Source organism: Ammodytes marinus (genome assembly GCF_949987685.1).
Source record: "Ammodytes marinus genome assembly, contig: scaffold_83, whole genome shotgun sequence".
Lineage (NCBI taxonomy): Eukaryota > Metazoa > Chordata > Actinopteri > Uranoscopiformes > Ammodytidae > Ammodytes > Ammodytes marinus.
The window spans coordinates 32952-45451 of NW_027648253.1; the positions used below are offsets into that span (position 1 = coordinate 32952).

Consider the following 12500-nt stretch of genomic DNA (forward strand, 5'->3'; position numbering starts at 1 on the left):
CCACTGTCTGAATGAACTGAATGACAGTTCTCTAGTGGAGGAGATCCAACAGTCCCTGAGCTCAGGACGTCTCTCCACAGACAAACTGTCTCCTGCTCAGTGGTCAGCTCTGGTCTTCATCTTACTGTCATCAGGAGAAGATCTGGACGTGTTTGATCTGAAGAAATACTCTGCTTCAGAGGAGGCTCTTCTGAGGCTGCTACCAGTGGTCAAAGCCTCCAACAAAGCTCTGTGAGTAGGATGGTTTCACCTGTAAATAATCTTTTAACAACAATAACAAGTTAAAAGCGTCTTACTCCTTACTTACCTTACTGTTGTCTCTCCAGGCTGAGTGGCTGTAACCTCTCAGAGAGAAGCTGTGAAGCTCTGGCCTCAGTTCTCAGCTCCTCCTCTAGTCTGAGAGAGCTGGACCTGAGTAACAACGACCTGCAGGATTCAGGAGTGAAGCATCTGTCTGCTGCCCTGAAGAGTCCACACTGTAAACTGGAAACTCTCAGGTCAGATTATCAACAGATACCTTTGTCGTTTTATTTTAAAAATCCATTGTGAATTACAAAATAATCTGTGTCCACAAATGCTATAAAATATTTAACCCTCTGAACCCTAGGGCTATTTTGGCCGTTTTGCATACTTTTGATCAATCCTTACTAAACTACAGTAAGAAATGTTTATCATGCCAAAGTTTGGTATCTTTTTGTTCAGAACACCCTAACCTATATGACATGATTATAGTTATTTATTTCATTTTGACAAGATAAATGATCATATTGGACCAAAAACAACATGATAAATGTAAAAACGGATTAAAACATATATTATTGCTACCATGGGTAACTCAAAAATTCATATTGAATTTTTTTGAAAGCGGAAAATAAATACATGGAATGTTTTTATGGTAATTTAAAAGTTTGATTGAGGTGGCATCAACCTTCATACAAATTTTATGAACAAATAGCAGGTGAATACATAGGCGTTTTCCCCAAATTCCTCAAAGTTCTGTCAATCATAACACAGAGGGCACATATAAAAATGTTAAGCTTGCTGTGTTTGGTATATTTTGTTTCAGTAAAACTTCACCTACATTACCTGCCAGTTTTTATTTCAATTTGACATAATATTTGAACATTATGGACCCAAACCACAAAAAAAAACAAAAAAAAAACATTTTTTTCATATATGCCTTTTTATTTAAAAAAAGCTAGGCCTAGGTAGACCTATATAATAACACATACAGTATATGGATACATATATGACATGTATGTGTAAATAACAGATTATTAGGCTACTGTGTCTGTAGGCTACACGTTATGAAGGCTGGCTGCTGTGTGTGTACTCAGTGCTTCAGTCAGACAACAATGGCTTTATGTAGCCTACATAGTCATACTTTGACTCTGAGGATGAACTATCCTCCTCCTTCATGTCAAAGAACAAGCTGATAGCTTGACTCACGTTCAAAGTTTTCTTCAATATGACTAAAACATTCTCAGTAGTCTATCTTCAAACCTCTCAGTACCTCTCAATCTTCCTCTCGAGTCTGTCAATGTTGTTAGCTAGCAGCCTCGTCTCTCTCTCGACTCTCCCACAGCTCCCGCCCTCTGTCACTCTTCTTCTCCGTCTCTTTTGGTGTAGCTTCGTATCACTCCGCCAACCCCTGCCCCTCCTCCTCCCCTCCCTGGTAAATGCAGCCTGTTGAGTAGGAACTAGTTTCCGGCATCATTTTCTGATCGTAAAATGACAAAATAATGGCCGCGACCATCGAATTATCATACTTTTGAGCCCGCGAAAATAAAATAGATATGTATCAACTTCAAACCATTATATCTCTGGTTATACTGGGTCAATTTAAATGAAACAAAGACTGGCATATAGCTTTAAGCCAGTACTTTCGACACACACCGTGTGTCCCCGCTTTAGTTTCTATACTGCGTCGGATCAAAGGTGATCACGTGATCAGCACGTCAAGTAACGCAATAGAACGCAGTACTGCGGGCTCCGGGTTCAGAGGGTTAAAAACAAAATGAAGTGCTAAATTAGGTTATACTCCTGCTTCCTTTAAGCATGGATAGTAGTGACTGAGTGTGGAGAGAGAAAGGTAGGCAGACAGATAAAGGGAGGAAGAGATAGGCCTAGCTTTACTTCATAATTTAGTGTGTGTGTGTGCGTGCGTGCGTGCGTGCGTGCGTGCGTGCGTGCGTGCGTGCGTGCGTGCGTGCGTGCGTGCGTGCGTGCGTGCGTGCGTGCGTGCGTGCGTGCGTGCGTGCGTGCGTGCGTGCGTGCGTGCGTGCGTGCGTGCGTGCGTGCGTGTGTGTGTGTGTGTGTGTGTGTGTGTGTGTGTGTGTGTGTGTGTGTGTGTGTGTGTGTGTGTGTGTGTGTGTGTGTGTGTGTGTAGTCTGTCAGGTTGTCTGACCACAGAGGAAGGCTGTGATTCTCTGGCCTCAGCTCTGAGCTCCAACCCCTCCCATCTGAGAGAGCTGGACCTGAGCTACAACCATCCAGGAGCCTCAGGAGTGGAGCTACTGTCTGCTGGACGGGACGGTCCCCTCTGGAGACTGGACACTCTCAGGTATGAAGAGGCTGCTGTCAGTCTGATAGAGGAGGAAGAGCTGGAGACAGTTTATCACATCACCCTGACACACCAATGGTGTTTGTCCGTCTCCATTTGACTCAGTTTGGCTCAGCACCTCAGCCCTGTAGGGTTTGCATTTCCATTACAGCAGGACGACCTGCATTCACCTGATGCTGCGCTGCCCTCTGGTGCCAATGTGTGTGAATGTATTTCTACCTCACGTTACCGTTCAAATGTTTTGTGAAAAGTTCAAATAAATCAGTGTGTGATTGGACCTGCGGGATGAGGAAGCGGTATCCTGTTAAAGTGAAAGCTTTTAAACAAATGTTATAACACGCAGCTAATAGAAAAGCAAATCAGCACGGCACAGTTTGACTCAATACAGCCAAAAGAGCCATAAGCCAAAGTAGTGTCCATGAGTGCATGCTGAGAGAGTATGTGCTGGTCTGACCCCCGCCCCCCCTCTCCTTTCAGGGTGGAGCCTGCTGGAGTCCAATGGCTGACACCAGGTCTGAGGAAGTGTAAGTGTGTTTTTAATGTTCATAATCATCAAACTGTCAATGAACAGATGATGGATTAATAACTGCTGCTGTGTTGTGTCTTGTTCTCTCCATCAGATTCCTGTGAACTCACACCGGACACAAACACAGTGAACAGAGAGCTCAAACTGTCTGACAACAACAGGAAGGTGACACGGGTGGAGGAGAAGCAGCCATATCCTGATCATCCAGAGAGGTTTGACCGCAGGGCTCAGCTGCTGTGTAGTAATGGTCTAACTGGTCGCCGTTACTGTGAGGTCGAGTGGAGCGGATGGGTTGATATATCAGTGAGTTACAGAGGAATCAGCAGGAAAGGAAACAGTGATGACTGTGTGTTTGGATGGAATGATCAGTCCTGGAGTCTGAGGTGTGATGATGGTCGTTACTCTGTCAGTCACAATAACAAAGTAACACGCATCCCCTCCTCCACTGTCTCTCACAGAGTAGCAGTGTATTTGGACTGTCCTGCTGGCTCTCTGTCCTTCTACAGTGTCTCCTCTGACTCACTGATCCACCTCCACACCTTCAACACCACATTTACTGAACCTCTGTATGCTGGGTTTGGGCTCTGGTCACCTGGTTCCTCAGTGTCTCTGTGTCGTCTGTAGGGGGGAGAGTCTGAACAGGATCACAGCTATTGTATTGTATTGTATTGTATTGTATTGTATTGTATTGTATTGTATTGTATTGTATTGTATTGTATTGTATTGTATTGTATTGTATTGTATTGAAGGCTAATGTCTTATCTTTCTGCTTACCAACAACATGGAGGATCTTTGTTAACGGCTGTGTCACCTCCTTCGTCTCTAGTTTCTTGTGAAACTCTGAGTTAGACACACACACACACACACACACACACACACACACACACACACACACAGACACAGACACACACACACACACACACAGACACAGACACAGACAGACAGACAGACAGACACAGACAGACATAATGTAGCAGCATTCAGACCTTGTTCAATGTTAAAACAGCTTCTCTGTCTGTCTGTCTGCCTGTCTGCCTGTCTGCCTGTCTGTCTGTCTGTCTGTCTGTCTGTCTGTCTGTCTGTCTGTCTGTCTGTCTGTCTGTAATGAATCAGTTTGTGGATCAAAGGAACAAATGTTTAAATGTTTTGTTTACAGGTTTTATCCTGATGCTTGAATCTGATTGGACAATAAGTTTGACTGTATTTGAATGTGTGTGTGACGCACACAAGAGAGGTGGTCACAATTTGTTTTTTTATGTATTCATGTCACCAGTGACCATAATCAATTCCGACCGGAATTCCTCTTTGCGTGTGGTTGTTGGCTCTCGGGTCATTCTGTTACGAGGAGTCAACAGCAACAGCTCACCGTCGTCCTGTTGTGTTATTTTACTTTCTTTATCAGGTTAGTGCAATGTATAAGCACGATAAAAACAAATGATATATATGTGAACATATCGTAGTGCACTGAGAGGGTTTCTAAGTGTAAGATTCAAGTGTATGTGCCTTTTGAAATGTTCACTAGCGCGAGCAGGAAGCGCGCCATCATGGCGGTCTAGCCATTGTGTTTATGTAAAATGTGCTCCTTAGTTAGCTGAGATGTACCGGTCAACGTTGCCGACCATTATACGGTATTTACTGTGAATGCGTGTTATTTTGGATGTATTTGCCTCTGTTATAGGCTTGTGCACAACTTGAGATTATATAGGATCAAGTGTGTAAAAGTATTTTTATTGAGTTGTAAACAAAGAAAAAAATGAATTATTTGACTGTTCTGAAATGAAATTGGAGAATAAATTCTGTTACGAGGAGTCAACAGCAACAGCTCACCGTCGTCCTGTTGTGTTATTTTACTTTCTTTATCAGAACAATATCTGCTTGCCCAGTCCCATTCCTGGGACCTGCAACATGTGCTATTTATTGGGATCAATATGGGGTGTGTGTGTGTGTGTGTGAGAGAGAGCGCGAGAGAGAGTGTGTGTGTGTGTGAGAGAGAGAGAGAGAGAGAGAGTGTGTGTGCATGTGTGGGGGGAGCCGGGTTATTTTCAACATTAAAGTCTTACATCACTACACTGCTTCTGTTTAAGGTGAATATGGTCAAATGTTTAACTGTTTATAAATCAAAAAATACCATGTACAGGTCTTTAAAAATGCATTTTCATCATGTTTTTAAGAATAAAATGTCTCATAACTCAGACAGTGAACAACATGTGAACAAATCCTTCTGTAATAACCTTCAGAATAGTGCTGAGAATGATTATGGAAAGTTTAGTTGATGTAAGTGCTTTAGAAGTTCAGAATTTAATCAACTTCATATCTGAATATAAGAATATGCTACGCTAACATACCCTAGCCCTATATACCCTAATATATGAATGTGTTGTAGGCTATTTTAACTGTATTTTAATCGTGTTGATATTTGGACATGAATTGCTCGTCATTTCTCTCTGTTATTAGTTTACTGTGTCGGTGTTAATCTTTGATCGGGTTCTAAGAGGAAGATTACGTCACAGTGGGCGTGGCTGCCGGTGTTTTTAGCCTCGTTAGCTTCATCAGACCGACACACACCTACAGCAGGTAAGCCCGTGTTTAAATCCCTTTCTGAAGGTTTAACAGCAGAGCGGCGGCTGTTAGGTTCAACTGGAACATTGAAGAGTATTCTGTTTATTTAAAAGACGCAAAAATATGAAGAAAAAGGTTTAAAACGCTAAAGAGAAATATATGAATGAACAGGTGTTATCAATCAACACGGTAACGAGCTGTAGTTACAACGAGCGGCCGCAAGATGGCGCCCACGCTCTGTGTACCAGGCAGGAGGAGATGGAAACGTTAAATAGTACAGGTGAAACTCATATTAGTAGAATATCATGGAAAAGCTCTTTTTTAAATCTAATTCAATTCAAAAAGTGAAAGTTCCATATATTCTAGATATATTAGACATATAGTGATATATTTCAGGCATTTCTTTGTTTAAATTTACAGGAGTCCGGCTTACAGCTCATGAAAATCCAGCATCTCAAAATATTAGAATATTCCATAAGGCCAATCAAAACAAATATTTATAATACAGAAATGTCGCTCTAGTATTTTCATTCATCTACTATATACTTGGTCTGGGTTCTTATTTTAAGGAAGAGCGGAGGGGCACAAAATCCAGGTTGCTTAAAGACCACTGTCAAGTTTCAACAGTCAGTGATGATTTGAGGCACCATGTCATCTGATGGTGTTGGTCCACTGTGTTATCAAGTCCAAAGTCACCACAGCCATCCACCAGGAGATTTTAGAGCACTTCATGCTTCTGTCTGTTGCTTTATGAAGATGCTGAATTACTTTTTCCAGCAAGACTTGACACCTGGAGGCTTGAGATATCTCACTTTGAATGTAATGAGTCCATATAATATATTAGTTTCTCCTTTTAAGTTGAATTACTGAAATAAATGAACTTTTGCACGATATTCTAATTTTTGGAGTTTCACCTGTAAATTATTCGAGCTGTTAGTAGCCTTTAATGGCGGAGTATCAGGGTCAAATCACATTATGAAATCTCGTGAATAAAGTCGTAATTTTTCGAGAGATAAATAAACCATTCAGTCTTCTAACGATCCGGTTGTTGTTCCTAGTTTGATATTGGGTTCCGGGGAACATTTAGAATGTGACACCACCAGTCTACTGTTGACAACAGTCCATCTGTACCATAGATAGTAAATAATATGGATGTAGCATCCGGGCTGACATCAGTTATTCACACGGCATCCAATAATCCTGGTTTGTGCGCGTTGACATTTTGTGAGATTTTTAGTCTCAGTAGAGACACACTGGGTCATTATCTCTCTGTGAGAAACTGTTTAGGTTTGTTCAGGAATGTCACACACCAGCCCAAACATGTCTGTGTGTGTGTGTGACTGTGTGTGTGTGTGTGTGTGTGTGCGTACACATCACTGCATTCTATTCTATATTTAGCAGTTTGTTATCATCTGTCTAAACGAGACACTGTGACCTCTGACCCTTTGAGACAAACACCTCTGTGTCACCCTGTTATCATTCCTCACGTCTGTGTGTGTGTGTGTGTGTGTTAGTCTATGTGTGTGTGTGTGTGTGTGTGTGTGTGTGTCTCTGTCTCTGGGTCTATGTGTGTGTCTCTGTTTGTGTGTGTGTTTCTGTCTCGATGTGTGTGTGTTTGTGTGTGTTTCTGTCTCTGGGTCTATGTGTGTGTCTCTGTTTGTGTGTGTGTTTCTGTTTGTGTGTGTCTCTGTTTGTGTGTGTGTTTCTGTGTGTGTCTCTGTTTGTGTGTGTGTGTGTTTCTGTGTGTGTGTGTGTGTGTGTGTCTCTGTTTGTGTGTGTGTGTGTGTGAGAGAGTGTGTGTGTGTGAGTGAACTGTACACACACTGATGCTCTGTACAAATGAAATTCCCCACGTATAAATAAAGTTTAATTGAATTGAAAGACAAAAACACAGAAATATTCATTAATATTTTATTAGAAACATTTTCCTTCGTGTTTTTTTTCTATAAAAACTTAAACATATTAAAACAGTTTTAAAGATTTTTTTTTTTTTGTCATTTTCAAGCTTTATTAGACAGTACGGAGTTGAAATAGAGAGAGAGGGAGAGAGACAGAGAGAGAGAGAGAGAGAGAGAGAGAGGGGGGATGACCTGCAGTAAAGGTCCACGGGTCGGATTTGAACCCGCGACCACTGCAACGAAGGCCGGAGCCAATATGGTACACGCTCTATCCACTACACCACCGGAGCGCCCCATTAAAACAGTTTTAAACAACAAACGAGGCAGAATAAATACTGACAGATTCACAGAGTCTCTGCAGTGACAGAGTCCATGCTTTAACACAACTAGACATATCTAGAATCTCCTAAACTACAGCAGTAACAGTCCTGAGAAAGTTTCATTGAATATTTTTGTGTATTATATTATATTAAGTGTGTCAGTGATTGTTGTAACATCCTACATGTTTTATGAACATGATTTAATCACCAGTGAAGACGAGTGTCAATTCAAAACATCTCCAGGAAAACATTTATTTTTACATTTCAGAACTTTGCAGGAATTTCATGTGAAGAACAAATACTTTTAAAATGAAACAATAACAACACGCACACACAGACAGACAGACAGACAGACAGACAGACAGACAGACAGACAGACACACAGACAGACAGACAGACACACACACACACAGACAGACAGACAGACAGACTGACAGACACAAACAAATACTTTAAAACGTTTCCGACAACAACAACATATATTTACATTCCCAATAATTCAGGTCTCAGACAGTATCACTCTCAGACCTGGAACATACCAGATCGTTTCTTCTCAGACAAACTTAACGGCCTTACAGGTTTTTATATATAGTGGGCGTCCTGGGGAAATGCACCTGTTGGAAGACCAAGAAGAAGAAGAAGTACTATAGAATAAATAACTAAATACATCTTCACCTCATCACTTGATATTGTGGAAAGACTTGAGGCAGTGGTGGATGATGCCATCTTTAGTAACTAGCTTCTTGTACCTTGAAGGCCACCGTAGCTTCTGTTAAACGGTCAATTGGTGACATCACAGTGTAGAGTTCAAAAAGTCAGAAAACGGTTCAGTGTTTTCAGTGGCGATCTACAGACAGGGCGGCGTTTTGAGGTGTTTTACTTACTAGAAACAAGTACCGTGTGTGTGCGTCTGTCTGTCTGTCTGTCTGTCTGTCTGTGTGTGTGTGTGCCTGTCAGACGTTGGTGTGTGTGTGTTAGTGTGTGTGTGTTAGTGTGTGTGCGTCTGTCTGTCTGTCTGTCTGTCTGTCAGACGTTGGTGTGCTGTGTGCAGTCCGATGCGTCACTGTCTGTGCGTGGCAGCAGTGTGTCCAGGCCTGTGCTGCTGTTACTGTCGTTTCTGCCGCTAATGTTGAACCTGAAGAAGAACGCCTTGATGACATCACAGCGCCCTCTGATGACCTCACAGGCCTGTCTGTCTGCCAGCAGGTAGACAGACGGGTTGAACACGCAGCGCGCGAGCCACAGACAGGTAGCGAGCTGCAGCGCGACATACAGGAAGCGCTCCGTCCCACAGCTGAATGACATCACGCCCGTTAGCGTCACGACGTCCAATAGGATCGCAGCGTGAAGCGGCAGCCAGCAGCACGCGTACACAGCCAGGTAGCCTAGCAACAAGCCACGCCTCTGGCCAGCTAGCAAGGCGCCGCGGGCTAGCACGGGTAGCGGTAGCAGCAACGCTAACACAGTGAAGCTAAGATGGACGCCAGACAGCCAGCGGTCAGAAGGATAGACGGGTTTACAGACAGGCAGGCCACGGAATGAAGGGGTCACCTGGGGGGGAGAGATGAAGTTAGTACTAACCCATACACACATAGAACCCTAATATAACCCATGTAGAACCCTAACCCTAAAACAATATGTGAACCCCTTGAGCCTTTTGGAATTTTATTCAGTTTAACCATTATTAATTAATTGTTTATCAATACCAGTATTTTTTTATATGAAATAACAGATGTGTGTTTATCAATTCCACATTTTTCTTTTTCGGAGAACCCTAACCCATAAGTACATAGAACCCTAATATAACCCATGTAGAACCCTAACCCATAAGTACATAGAACCCTAATATAACCCATGGAGAACCCTAATATAACCCATGGAGAACCCTAATACAACCCATGGAGAACCCTAACCCATAAGTACATAGAACCCTAATATAACCCATGTAGAACCCTAACCCATAAGTACATAGAACCCTAATACAACCCATGTAGAACCCTAACCCATAAGTACATAGAACCCTAATACAACCCATGGAGAACCCTAACCCATACACACATAGAACCCTAATATAACCCATGGAGAACCCTAATACAACCCATGGAGAACCCTAACCCATACACACATAGAACCCTAATATAACCCATGGAGAACCCTAACCCATAAGTACATAGAACCCTAATATAACCCATGTAGAACCCTAACCCATAAGTACATAGAACCCTAATATAACCCATGTAGAACCCTAACCCATAAGTACATAGAACCCTAATATAACCCATGGAGAACCCTAACCCATAAGTACAGAACACAGCTTGTATAATGGTTCATGTTAAAGGTGCAGTCAGTGGTTAGAGCTTGTTGTTCTAAATCAGTGAATAAGTTTCTGGACCTAGCATTAGCATTAGCAGCGTTACCTTGAGGTAGTAAGTCTCTGGCGCGCTCGCGGCTAACGCTAGCAGCCACACGGTGACACACACCAGCCGGCCAATCAGCTCGCTCCGCTGGCTGGGAGGGGCGGAGCTTAGCCTGGAATGACACAAAACAACATTTAAAGAACGATTATTATTTGGGACAGCTGTTACATTGTGGTTTGATTCAAATGTGATTTGATTCCTTATAATGTAATAGTTTTATTTCATTGAGTGAGTGTGTGTGTGTGTGTGTGTGTGTGTGTGTTACCTGTGTGTGTGTGTGTGTGTGTGTGTGTGTTACCTGTGTGTGTGTGTGTGTGTGTGTGTGTGTGTGTGTGTGTGTTACCTGTGTGTGTGTGTGTGTGTGTGTGTGTGTGTGTGTGTGTGTGTGTGTTACCTGTGTGTGTAGCTCACACAGCAGGTGAGCCAGACAGAGCAGTAAGCAGCAGCTCCGCTCAGCAGGTGTGTCAGTTTACAGGTGAGCTCACCAAACCACCAACTGCCACCTGACAGAGGCCACGCCCACAGGGGCAGCGTCACCACGGCAACCAGGTCGGCCACGGCCAGGTGAAGCACAAACAGATCACACCTGTGGAGGAGAGTTAGACCCTTTAAAGGTGCAGTCAGTGATTCTGGAGCGACTGTGTCTCAGGTGGTAGAGCGGGTCGGCTGATGATCAAAGGGTTGGAGGTTCGATCCCCGCCCTGCCACCTGTGTCATAGTTGTTGTGTCCTTGGGCAAGACACTACACCCACCTTGCCTCGTGTGAATGTCGATAGTTAGCTGCTGCTATCGGTGTATGAATGTGTGTGTGAATGGTAACGTGGGAAAGGAAAACAGGTCTCCCTTGTAAAAGAGTCTTCGGTCTCCATGGGATTTACCTGTAGAAATAAAGGTTAGAAAATAAAAAAGAGAGAGAACGCTTGTTTTTATAGTCAAAATCAGTGAATATCTCCTCATGATCCACTACCTGTCTGTCTGTCTACCTGTCTGTCTCCTCATGATCCACTACCTGTCTGTCTGTCTACCTGTCTGTCTCCTCATGATCCACTACCTGTCTGTACTGTGTGTGTTGGAAATAAACCCAGTGTTAATACTCAGCCTAGACTCTGTAAACTGGTGTGTTAATACACAGCCTAGGCTCTGTAAACCCAGTGTTAATACACAGCCTAGACTCTGTAAACTGGTGTGTTAATACACAGCCCAGGCTCTGTAAACTGGTGTGTAAACAGAGGGGCTATGCTACTGAATGAGTCATACTTTGGTAAGTATTCAGATTCAACACATATTGAAATAGTGACCGACTTATTGTCACACTTACAATAGTAAAATCTCATGCTATCTGTATTTACATTGAAGCTAACTACGGTGGGCCCTTTGTTTACACACCAGTTTACAGAGTCTAGGCTGTGTATTAAAACTGGATTTAATTTCACACACAGTCCAGACAGGTAGTGGATCATGAGGAGATATTCACTGATTATGACAACAAGCGTTCTCCAGAATCACTGACTACACCTTTTAAACCTGCAGTGTGTAGAATTTTGGGTTTTATTTCCTAGCAGATTTTGTAGAAAATAATTATAATATCCATAAGTACATTTAATTTAGTGCATAATAGCTGAAAAAATGTTTTGAATTATTATTTTTTCCCTTAGAAAGGGTCTCATATATGTCCATATTTCTGCATATTTTGGACCAAGGCCTAGTGCCGCCATCTTGAAAGTGTCATAGTTGGAATGTCATCAGGAGCATTGTTTAAAATTTAGAATTGTTCTTGTCCTTGAAGGCCACTGTAGCTTCTGTTATTATTCTAAAGGGGCGGGGTTACCCAGGGAGCGTTGCATTCTAGAACTTTGTAGAACTTTCTTGATGATGTCATATTACACACTGCACCTTTAAGTATAAATATTTTTAGACAGACAGACAGACAGACAGACAGACAGACAGACAGACAGACAGACAGATAGATAGATAGACAGGCAGACAGATAGATATACAGACAGACAGACAGACAGACAGATAGATAGATATACAGATAGATAGATATACAGACATACAGACAGACAGACAGACAGACACACATACAGAGTAGACAGACAGACATACAGACAGACAGACAGACAGACAGACAGACAGACAGACAGACAGACAGACAGACAGACAGACAGACAGACAGACAGACAGACAGATAGATAGATAGATATACAGACAGACAGA

The 12500-nt window shown here is 42.6% G+C and overlaps 2 protein-coding genes across 2 annotated transcripts in view; one reads left to right on the forward strand and one right to left on the reverse strand.

Moving 5' to 3' along the window:
* The window catches only part of LOC307270853 (NLR family CARD domain-containing protein 3-like), a 13545-nt gene extending 8648 nt beyond the window's left edge, over positions 1-4897 (forward strand). Inside the window, exons 8-12 of the mRNA XM_080054741.1 lie at positions 6-231; positions 327-497; positions 2390-2563; positions 3041-3087; positions 3184-4897. Coding sequence (XP_079910867.1) covers positions 6-231; positions 327-497; positions 2390-2563; positions 3041-3087; positions 3184-3713 — 1148 coding nt within the window. The 3' untranslated portion in view covers positions 3714-4897. The remainder of the gene's footprint in view (positions 1-5; positions 232-326; positions 498-2389; positions 2564-3040; positions 3088-3183) is intronic.
* Positions 4898-8892: 3995 nt separating this feature from the next.
* The window catches only part of LOC307270856 (atypical chemokine receptor 3-like), a gene marked incomplete at both ends in the record, with an annotated part of 3853 nt that continues 245 nt past the window's right edge, over positions 8893-12500 (reverse strand). The window contains 3 exons of the mRNA XM_080054744.1: positions 8893-9417; positions 10284-10395; positions 10678-10869. Of these exons, the coding sequence (XP_079910870.1) occupies positions 8893-9417; positions 10284-10395; positions 10678-10869 (829 nt within the window). The remainder of the gene's footprint in view (positions 9418-10283; positions 10396-10677; positions 10870-12500) is intronic.